At 36.1% G+C, this 11,763-nt stretch overlaps 1 protein-coding gene across 3 annotated transcripts in view; it reads left to right on the top strand.

Moving 5' to 3' along the window:
* Window positions 1-11,763, top strand: part of SESTD1 (SEC14 and spectrin domain containing 1) — a 64,696-nt gene that overhangs the window by 43,157 nt on the left and 9,776 nt on the right. For all 3 annotated transcript variants that reach the window (XM_009278621.1, XM_009278620.2, XM_009278619.2), the window contains 6 exons: window positions 2,621-2,743; window positions 6,100-6,294; window positions 6,919-7,033; window positions 8,189-8,348; window positions 11,013-11,094; window positions 11,416-11,538. In XM_009278621.1, the coding sequence (XP_009276896.1) occupies window positions 2,621-2,743; window positions 6,100-6,294; window positions 6,919-7,033; window positions 8,189-8,348; window positions 11,013-11,094; window positions 11,416-11,538 (798 nt within the window). The remainder of the gene's footprint in view (window positions 1-2,620; window positions 2,744-6,099; window positions 6,295-6,918; window positions 7,034-8,188; window positions 8,349-11,012; window positions 11,095-11,415; window positions 11,539-11,763) is intronic.

The raw sequence follows: 11,763 nt of genomic DNA, 5'->3' as shown, positions 1-11,763 counted from the left end.
TGGGGTTGTTGTGACCCAAGTGCAGGACCTGGCACTTAGCCTTGTTGAATCTCATACAACTGGCCTGGGCCCATTGATCCAGCCTGTCCAGGTCCCTCTGTAGAGCCTTCCTACCCTCAAGCAGATCAACACTCCCGCTCAACTTGGTGTCGTCTGCAAACTTACTGAGGGTGCACTTGATCCCCTCGTCCAGATCATTGATAAAGACATTAAACAGAACTGGCCCCAATACTGGGCCCTTGGGAACACCGCTTGTGACCCTGGCCGCCAACTGGATGTAACTCCATTCACCACAACTCTCTGGGCCCGGCCACCCAGCCAGTTTTTTACCCAGCGAAGAGTACGCCCGTCCAAGCCATGAGCAGCCAGTTTCTCCAGGAGAACACTGGGAAACAGTGTCAAAGGCTTTACTAAAGTCTAGGTAGACCACATCCACAGCCTTTCCCTCATCCGCTAAGCAGGTCACCTTGTCATAGAAGGACATTCTTGTATATTCATTTTTTGTATATTTTTTTTGGTATATTTTTGTATATTTGTATTCTTTGTCTTTCATTCTTTGTATAGCTTCTTATATTGCTAACCGTTCCTGGCTTGCTTTTGTGTTCCTGTTTCATTTTCACTGTTTGCTGCTTCTGCTTACTGTGAACTGCTTAGTTCTTACTCCTGTCTCAAAGCCCTCTTATCCATAACCACCTCTCTTCCCTTGTGCCTTCTATCTCCTAACCTCTCTTTTTAACCACCACTCTTCCTTCTATTCCATAGTTTTGTTTCCCTTTCCTTTATCTTTCATTCTGCAGTATAAAGATGGCAATGATTTCCAGATGTTTTCTGATGAGCAGTTCTACTAAACAGACTGCCAAGAAACTCTATGTTATGATAAATTCTAGCTTTGTCTCTCCTTAGGCAGAAGTGTTAATTACTATTTTTCTAATCTTAATTCACAAAAATTACTGCTAGGCCTTGCAGTAGTCTAGTCATTAACCATTTAAAAATATAGTTTATGAAAATAACATCGCTTCTTTCTCCAGGTCCCCATGTGACTCCTCTCCTCAGGTCAAGTATCTGTCACACAAGAAGGGCCATGTGCTAAGCTAAGTGGTCTCAGAGGCAATCCAGTAGTTGCTGGAAACCTGTAATGGGGAGGTGGTCTTGGTCAGAGAGGACACACTGTTTCAGACTTGCACGAGAACTGTTGTTCACGTGAGTTTTCCAGGCCACACTGAGGTTACAGGGGGACATCTGGGTGCCTTTGCTTCTAGGTCCATTCCATATTTAACCAGAGACGGCTGTGCAGAGGTGCTGAGCACAAATTTCTTTTTAAACAAAAAGAACCTCAAACTGTAGAGTCTTAATTTGTCCTAGAAATGATAAAAGTAAGGAAGACCCAGGATGCTTTTTGAGCAAAGAATACATGCTCTGAAACAGCGCTTCTTATGCGGGGTGGGGGGGGGTGGTGGGAAGAGAGTGGGTGGGAAGACACAGACTTTGTGACTAAAAGGTGGGGTGAATTGATTGACCTTCTGTGATGGTGATGGTCATTCTTGATTACTGTTGCAATGTAGCCTAGCAGCGCTAGGAAAATGGTCCAATTAGTCCCTTTTTCATTTGTCTTCATAGTTATGGTGTTACATTGTGTATTGTGTTATATTTCCTGAAAAACTGTGTGAAGCTGTTCTGTCACCTTTGTTTAAACAAGTCATATTGAAGAGAGGAAGCTAATTTCTTATGCTTTTTTCATTAAGGTTCAAAATGTGGGGGTATTCCTGCATTTCTGTACTTCAGGATTCCAGTAGTGACTTTTGCACTAGGATTCATCAAGGGTGTCCCTGTTTTCTAGATGTTTAAAAATTTATCATAAAATTTTGCCATAGATACCATCTGATAATTCAGTTGCATATAAGGAAACCAAAGTGAGATACTCTGCTTTGCTTTGAATAATATTTACATCAAATGAAATAGTTTCAAAATAGTAATAATAAAAGAAATCCAATACTGTAGTCCAAAACTGTATTGCCATGACCCTGCAAAGATTTCTGCAAAGGCAGATCCTATGAGATGTGGCCATTAAGACTCTAAGAGGCTTCTGTTATTAGAATAGAGCAAGCTGAAAAGTCATAAATATATAAAATACTAAATTGTTGTGTAAATTTAATTTTGGAATAAGTACATATCCTGTACTTAAGTGTTAATATATTCAACAAAATAAGGAGAAAACTCTCAGGTGTGAGGTTGAATACAGCTGTGCATAGTAATTCACTTAAGCAACAAAAATTGTTGTTTGAACATGAGAGGTCCATTATCAAGAAAATTGTGGTTTAAGCTCTTTTATTGACATAGATATGAAATGACAAGTAGGTATGTGACAAATCTTTTGCTAGCTGTCACCTGCTTTCATGGAGCTGAGAGGCTAAGGTTAATGAAGAGTAGTTTCTACTTAAAGCTTTTGAAGATGTGAATGGATTCAACAGCAAGACTTCTACAGATCCTAAAAAGACTTTTTTTTCCCGTAAATGTATACTTACTTTGAAATATTTCTGCTTATGTTACATAATTCTTTTTATACCAATTTTTGTGTAATTGATTTGCTGCTTTATTTTTGTCATCTTTATCTTATTGACAGGTAGTCAATTGGCTTGAAGGACCTGGATCAGAACAGCTAAGAACCCAGTGGGGAATAGGTGATTCAATTAGAGCTTCACAAGCTTTGCAACAGAAACATGAAGAGATTGAGAGTCAGCACAGTGTGAGACTTCCCATACCCTTTTCAAGTAGCAAAATAATTCTAAGTACATGCAGTTACGAGCAATGTGTTTTGATTATGAGTATCTAGGAATTTTGCAGAGGAAAGTACCTGAGCAGTTTAAGAACTTAATATGGTCATTATATGTACATGTTATTTATTTTGTTTTCCAGTGTAGAAAAATACTGATTTCTATATATGATTTTTCTTGTTTTTATTATGTTATAGCACTTAAATTTTCATGTTGAGTAGGAGGAGTAAATTTCCTTTTTCCTCCCTGCCAAAATGGCTGAGAAGTCCTGTACTTCTCAGGTGAATAAGTTCATATTTCTGTCTTCATTAAACTACATTTACCAGTAGCTGAAACTGGCTTAACACTTTCATTGATCAAGACTTAAGATATAGTTTATGTTCCTAATGAAATATTGAAGAGACTGTTTTGTAACTGTACTGACTTGATGCCTATGCTTATAATTTTGAAGATTTCTAAAGGTTCAGTAGAATTTTGTCTTTCCATCAGATAATTAACTATAATTGGCGTATGAATACTCAGTGTTCCCAAAGGGAGTGTTGCTCACAGTGCTTTTCCTCTTTTCTGACTTTCCTTGATGTAGCTATTGACAATTCTGTCCACTTTTCCTAAGTTCCCTTTACAATCATGACAAAGAAAATAGTCACTGGGTTATAATTTTTCTGCCCTAATTTAGAAAAAAAAAACAAACACCCAACCCAAACCTTTAGTCTGAGAATCACTGTGCCCTAGACTACACTGGTTCTATTGACTACATCTCTACCGAGTATGGTTTCCTTGCTCAGATGCAGAAGTGTGTGTTGTAGGTGTCTGTGTTTGGTCAAGTGAATCTCATCTCCTCTGTCTTCTCGTTGCTTTAAGCTCTTCAAGCAATGTTCTACCCTGAAAACCAGTACCTTCTGAAGTATAAAACATCTTGCAGTTAAAATCCTAATGGAAAGAAAAAAAATCCCCTGCCTACTTCATTGACAAAAATAATTTTTAATATATTTCAGTCATATTAGCAGTTCAAACTTAAAAGGGAAAACAAGATTGAATATACTTTGTTCTCACTTGGATATCTATAATGGAGAACTATGCTTTAGCTGGGGCTAAATACAATCCTTGAAATCATTGAAATCCCACTGACGTTTGCAGGCTGGCCTACAGTTTGCTCATCACTAAAGCACTGACAAGATGGAATGCTGCTTGGTTCTCAGGTGCTGGCAGGAATTTGTAGAAACAACAGTCAGAAAAAATATTTTTAATTTTATATTAAAAGAAGTAATTGGGAAACCACTGGCCTACCTTAAATTTAGATGCCTGTTTATAAATTAAAACCATTTTTTGACAACAGCACTGGAAAAACGTGCTTTGCCTTTTTCTTTGATTTTTAAACATCTCATTATAGCTGAGTGTACTTTTCCTCTTTCATTATTTTCCTGGGTTTTTTTTCTCTCCTAATAATTGAATTGACAGCTTGTATGCTTGCTTTCTTGCATCTTCTCCTATTTATTGTTGATTATATTATTTCTATTTTGAAGACACTTGCAAAAATGTTCTGTTTGTTTTACAGATAAGCTTTTTTTGAAGTAACAATTTATTCTGAAGTGAAAAAATTATTTTCTTAGGGTGGCTTTTTGTTTTGGTTTGTTTCTTGTTTGTTTTTTTTGGGGTTTTCTTGTGTTTTTGGGGAGGTTGTTTTGGTTTTTTGGGTTTTCATTTTTGGTTTTATTCATGAGTAATATACTACATCTGTTACTTTTGAGCAAATGTTGGCCTTTTCTCCATCATTTTGAGCTGTCACGTACAGCTGTGCCTAACTTTCCCATATGGAAAGGCTCAGAAACACACTTTTTTGCCAGTCTCTTGATTTCACTGATAGCTTGACCAAAATCAATTGCTGCAACTATTTTACTTACTTTAATGCTAAAAATAAAAACTAAAAATATTAATCTAGATTTTTTGTTGGCCTTCTCATTTTATAGTTGGCTTATCACACTCAATAAGATTGATTTGTATGTTCAGTGTCTAAAGGTAATAACAAGAGTTATGATGTGTAAACTGAGTTTATTGAACCTATATATCTATAGTACGTGTGTGACAATGCAAGTTGTTTCCATATTATGTCATCTTAGTTGCCCCTTTTGGGGTACATGAGAGACTTATTCTGCTCTTAAATTTTCAGCTGATTGCTAATTTAACTTTTTCATTACTTTTTTTCTCCTCGCATCTTTTCATACTCTGTTTCTTCCTGTGAGCAGATGGTAGAGGTGGCTTTGGGTAAAAAGAAAAAAAATTTTCAGAATATGGATATTTATACTCTATATTTTGCATGCATTGTAAATAAATGATGCAAAAGCTGAAGGCATAATTTAAAAAAATTGCAAACATCCCAACAGGAGTGTGACAAGAATACTAATTAAATCAGGTATTTTAGGCCAATAGATGGTGCTATTCCATAGCATTAGAAATGCATAGGGCGTTTGAAGGTCACTTCACTGTAGGCCGAAATAAAAGCTGTTGAGCAAACATGTTTTGCTTTACAGGCATCTCAATCATGCAAGATGTGAATGTGATCTTGATGTATCAAGTAGTTTTTAAATCTCTTTCTATTTGAACTATTTTCTTTTGCAAATACACCACCATGACAACATAACTGACTCCTATGTATGTATTCAGTAATCAAAGCATTTGAAAAACAAATCTACACATTTTGAATTGAGTAGTATAAAGCTTTCCTTAAATTAGAAAGAAGGATCATTTTGAAGTTTCTGTATGTGGATACTCTGTTTTATTCAGAAGATAGAGATTATTTCCACTTTGTCGACAGTAGTATTTTTTTTTCTAAATGTTTTAAGAAAATTATTGCTGGTTTCAATGATGTCACTGAAAGTAACACCTAGATAGTCTTATGAACAGCTTTTTTTGTAATAGCTTACCACTTGGCAAAAGGTCTTTTGTTTCAGTAGAGCACTATAGACATGTAAGCATCAGATATTTGTTTAAAAATGGTGGAATTCCTCTGTTGGTTCAGTAAAATAGTTTGAGTGGGAGTTTGTGCTGGGAGTTAGTAGCCATGCCTTGTAATCTTCCCGTCTTTCTGCACTTTTTTTTTTTTTTAAATACTACAGTATATATGTTAAAATGTACCAAGCACTTTTTGAGTTGATTTGAAGTTAGGAATGTTTTTTCCTCCTGTGTGAGATTTCATAATTACAGTGTGAGCTGTAATAAGTTCCTTTTTTAATCTGATTATTGATTAGCCTGCAGTTAGATGTATGCCATTTTAAGAGAAATAGAATTATGTTTGGTATTATTTTAATGCTTATTTTTCTTGTGTTTGTAGGAGTGGTTTGCTGTTTATGTTGAGCTTAATCAGCAGATAGCAGCTCTTCTAAATGCAGGGGATGAGGAGGACCTTGTGGAATTGAAAGCATTGCAGCAACAGCTGAGTGATGTGTGTTACCGGCAGGCCAGTCAGCTGGAATTCAGGCAGAATCTATTACAGGCAGCACTTGAATTCCACAGTGTTGCCCAGGATGTAAGTTTTTCTTCTTAACTTTTCACAGGCTCACCTGTCAATATATTATTGCCTTAGTATTATAAATGTTGAATACATTGGAAAAAATTTAGGGGGGTGGGGGGAAATATAATGTCACTTGGAAAATGCAGTAAGTCTTCATTTACTATAATTGAAACACTGAGAAGATGGATTTCCCCTTTTTTAGGAGGGAAGTGGTTTGTAATATGTCTTACATTTCAATAGCATTTGAAATAAAATGGTTACTAGTTAAAAAGTTGCTTTTTCCCCCCTTCTTGTTTTTTTTTAAATTAGAGGCATATGCATTAGTTGAACTGAAATTTGGTGTACTTTTCATAGTTTCTTTTTTAAATTGGCATTTATTCCTTTCCTATACTTGTCTTAAAAAAAAAAAAAAAAAAATCTTGGCTTCCCCCTCTCCCCCCATCTAGGGATGTATGCTATTGGAATTTTATAGGCAGATGGGTTGTTTATCTTTCATCTTGACTTTCATTTCCTATAGATGCAAAGAGAAACTTCTAAAATGACAGATTTCCAAACATTTAGAAGAAGATTGCAGACCCAACCATCTGAAGCTCAAAACTTCTTTTTAAATATCAGTATTTATGTTGTTTTTCGTTTTAGTTGTCTCAGCAATTGGATGGTTTACTAGGAATGTTATGTGTAGATGTAGCACCAGCAGATGGAGCATCAATTCAACAAACTTTAAAACTACTGGAAGAGAAATTGAAAAGTTTTGGTAAGCAAAATATTTCTGCATTTCAGATACACACATTCTAATGAATGCATTACAGGAAAAACCCCAGTAATCCCACTACCCCATTTAAAAAAAGACAGCAGAAAAAATAATATCTATCTCTTTTGATTCCTAGCTAAGTAATGCTCCACCTAACTACCTTTGACTTGCTTATGCAATCTACTGCATAGTAGTTCTATCTGGGGAATATTATCTGGAAATGTTTTCTTTTAAAAGTTTTGCATGTAATATATATTTGTTATGTACCACTATCATGCATTTCTTCTGTAGACAAACTTTTTCCCCTACTAATCATCCTTAGTATCTTGGGAATATAGTGCTTAGATGACCTTTTTGTCTCCAAAACTGACCCATTGATGATTAAGACTGTTGTCCACTCAGTTTTAGAATGCTTGTACTGAGTATTTTGCAGTAGCTTTGAATGTAAATGTTAATAAATGGCACATTTAAGGTTATTACACCGTCAAGCATATAGAATAGAATATTTCAGTTGGAAGGGACCTACAATGGTCATCTAGTCCAGCATGTTGTAGGAGAAAGAACTTTGAAGCAAAATCATATATGATAGAAGTAGTTATGATCGGAACATAACAGTTGATGCATAAACTAGATATTCCTTTAGGAAAACAGGTAGTAGAGCTGCCAAATAATAGATGTAACAGCAGATTCTAAGGGTTGGCATATTTCAGTATAGAAAAATGTATCAGCTATATCAGATGTATTATAAAGTAGTAACTTCTGCCAGCCATGGAAGAACATTTAGGCTACCACTGCTTAGCAGTGATAAATATTTTAGGTATCGTGCAACTGTGTGGATGAAAGACATTAATTAGCTATTTATATGCTGAAAAGTTAGTACTCACTGTCAGCTTTTATTCCTTTTCTTGTTACCTGCTAGGTCATAAAATAGCAAAGCCTGAGCTCTTCGTTAATATAGACAAATACTCAATCAAACTTAAAAGTTGGAAAGGGTAGTTAAAGACAGATAGTAATGTCCTTTTCACTTTCCGGCCTTCCATTTCAGATTCTGTTGCGTTTCCTATCTCTTCTTTGGGGAAAAAAAAAAACAAACAAATTTATGAGTGACCGTTGACCTTTTTTTTTTTTTCTTCCTTTCTTTTTTCTTTTTTTCTTTAGACTTAGGCTTGCAAGGCTTGCGTGAGAAAGGTCAAAGTCTTCTTGATCAGATATCTAATCAGGCATCCTGGGCCTATGGAAAAGATGTGACCATTGAAAACAAAGAAAATGTAGACCATATCCAAGGAGTGATGGAAGATATGCAGCTAAGAAAACAAAGGTAATAACATCAGTTCTAGTCATTATGATTTTCGTGTGCTGATAGGTCACTTTACTAAAGAGACCATTTTGCTTTATCTTCAGTTAAGGGATGTAGTACAACTGTAATTTATATTTGTGGTATATTTAAGTGCACAGAAGCTTCCCTGCCTAATCTGTTGTAGCATATTCCTAAATCCAAGCACCTTTTGTATTTTGGTACTGGATGGAGTATTTGAGTGCTTTCCTGTACTTGTAAATGCTCAAGAATTATACATTCCTTTTATATGGAGTTATGGAGTGGATGCAAGAGGCATCTTCTATGTTAGCAGTTTGAGATGGAAGGTATACTAAGACTATAGTAGTGATGATGGTTCTAAAATCATGTATTAATTATATATAGTCTTGTTTATCCTCTCTTTTTTCACAACCTCTACCCTTTGAGTGTGGCATTTTCACTCCTGAAGATAGGAAGAAAGGTGAGCTGGTGTCAGGGGGGCAGGATATAAAATGGAGGCACAGAGTTCAGTTTTCAATATGTGGGTTTTTGTGAGTTTTGGAAAAAGATAGGGTGGGGAATGAAGTTGTAGTAGGGAAAAATGCTGGGGAGAATTGAATTTGCAAGAAGGATGGATTTTGCCATCATGCTCTTCCTCCAGGCCTTTCATTGATTATTTTTTCTTAAGGGTGTAGTAGTACTGGATTGACTGTAGTACGGCCTTTTTTTCTACTCAACAGTGTGAAAGAATCAGATGATGTTGCTCATTATTACTGCTGGAACCCCTGAGACCATAAAGTACTCTCCATAGAAAGTGCGTGAACTTTGAGGGCAATGGCTGAACAAAGAAGTGCCTCTAGGGAACAACAAGGTCTAATGAGCATCAAGTTGCTCATTTTAGGAATTAATTCTACCACCCACAAATTGTTTTCTTAGGGATCTTAGTGTAAGAAACCATGTGTTTTGATGATGCTTAAAGAAGGTATTGTTTTAAGTATGTCCTCTGAATCCTATTTACCTGAGCAGCACTTGTGTTTAGAGGGCCAACTGCAAAGAGCTATAGAGGACCATGTCTCACTGTGCAATAAAATGGCAGTTGGAATTCTGTACTGAGAAGAGAAATGCACACAGGAGAAGGAAAAACTTCATATACATATTAATGGAATCTGAACCAGCTGTTAACTCAAAGATAAACATTGGAAAACTTTTGCAAAAATTGCTTTAATGTTCAATCATACTGTGAGAAGCAAGTAGAATGCTACGGATTATTAGGAAAGGAATAGAAAACTAAAAGGAAAATGTAATTGTGTCACTGTATAGATTTGTAGTCCATTTCTGTTTTACGTGTTTCAAAATTCTGGTCCCTGTTCTCAGAAGGGATGTAGAATTGTGGGAAGTCAATTAGAGGAACAAAAAGTCAATAAAATGTTGAAGAGAAAGGTATGAAGCAGCTTCCAGATGATGAACGATTAAACAAGGTTCTTCATGTCTGTTTTGGACGAGAGACAAAAAAAAGTACGATAAGGACTACTATCTCTCAATAGCATTTAATAGTAATTTTTGTGACACTTCCTCCCCCCCCCCCAATTCTATTAAATGTTTTGCAATTATTTATGTACACCTGTAGTATAATGTTTATTTCTAGGGCCATTTTGCTGCTTTAGTTATGCTTTCAGAACCCATAAACTGTTTTCCTGCATTATTAGAGCAACAAATTTCCTTTCTGTAAGCATTGCAGCGCTACAGGACATGTAACAAAACACAGCATGCTAACAAACTGTTCTTTGGAAGTGCTTATGTTTGCAACCAGTTTGAAAAAACAGATCCGTGCATACCGTCTTTTGCATTCACTTACAGTGCTAACTGTTGTTGACATTAGTAATTCCCTTTGCACTGGACAGGAGCCTGAATCTTGCTGTCTACTTAGTAGGCTCTGAAATTGAAATGGAAAGGTCATTCTGCTAAATGTATTAGCTTAGCTCTCACTGTGGAAAGAAAAGAACTTTCAATTTTTTTTTTTTTTTGTTCTGACTAGAGAAAGAACTGCAAAACGTGCTTAATTCAGAACAAAAGAATTAGAATTAGTTTTTATATGAATTAGATTTTGAAATGCTTCCTGACAAGTTATCGCAAAGGACATCATCATATAAGGGATCAATTATTACAATCTTTAGTTAGCTAAAAAGAAAAATGGAAAGATGTATTAACATCTTTTAAACAGTCATCATTTTATTCACGAAGAAAAATTTGCCACCAGCTCACAGTACAATTGGGAATTATGCCAAGTTTAAGCCAGCTTTCACCTAGACTTCAGTAGGAGAAAGTCTGTCTTAGCCATGTAAGCCTCTGTGTGGCCTGCAAATCTTACCAGTGCAGCAAGGTAAGGAACATGCAATGCAGCTGGAAGGCGTTGTAGCTACTGCTGGTATTACTATCTATAGCGTAGCCATATTGGGAGTCTTGAGGATCATGATTTCAGTGGGTTGTAGTGCTCAGTTCTATTGATTGCATGTTTCTTATTGTTATGCGAGGGATTACGTATTTTGGCCAAGCTTAGCAGCACAAAAATGCTTTAATCACCTCTTCATGAACACTTGCACATTAATGTTGCTCATTGAAAACATCGCTGTCAAACTCGGAGTGTCTGCTATGCACGTGTTGGTGAGTCTGTCTGTGCTACTGTTTAAGGTGTGAGGATATGGTGGACGTGCGGCGACTGAAGATGCTTCAGATGGTACAGTTATTTAAATGTGAAGAGGATGCTGCTCAGGTATGGAAATGCCTACAGAATTTCATCATTCTGGTCTTTGTAGTCCACTGGCTAAACATATGGGGATTGATAGTTGTACAGTATTATTTTTGTTGCTTTCAAGTGTAGTTTTATTTAGTGAATTTGTACAGTGAAAATAAAGGATATAGCAATGACTGAAAATAGTGTATTTGGTGATTGCATGCATGATCTACCAGTTTGCTCTCTCTTTTAACTTTTTTCCATATCAAAAGTATATGCTAGTACTGAAGTTACTTCACCCTTCTGAATTAATTTCTTTTTAATTTACTAGTTTTTATTCTTTTAACTTCTGTTTTTAAGGCAGTAGAATGGTTAAGTGAACTGCTGGATGCTCTGCTGAAGACACACATCCGATTGGGAGATGATGCTCAAGAAACAAAAGTTTTACTGGAGAAACATCGAAAATTTGTTGATGTTGCACAGGTGAAATGAATTACTTCTTTAACAATATGGGTTTTGTACACTTTCAGAAGATCTCCTAAATAGAATTGGTACCTGTATGGACAATCATGGAACAGCTGTTACTAGTCTTAATGGTTTGCCTCAAAGCTTGAATGAAGAAATCGTGATTGCTGGTGGGATGGCTCCTATGATTGGAGTGTTGGGATGGAGGGATACAGGCTCTTTAGGAAGGACAGGCAGGGGAGA

This window comes from Aptenodytes forsteri, unplaced genomic scaffold (genome assembly GCF_000699145.1).
Source record: "Aptenodytes forsteri isolate BGI_AS27 unplaced genomic scaffold, ASM69914v1 Scaffold257, whole genome shotgun sequence".
In the NCBI taxonomy this organism is placed as follows: Eukaryota; Metazoa; Chordata; class Aves; order Sphenisciformes; family Spheniscidae; genus Aptenodytes; species Aptenodytes forsteri.
Note: the sequence above shows the minus strand (reverse complement) of the source record. Positions and strands in the feature narration are given on the sequence as shown.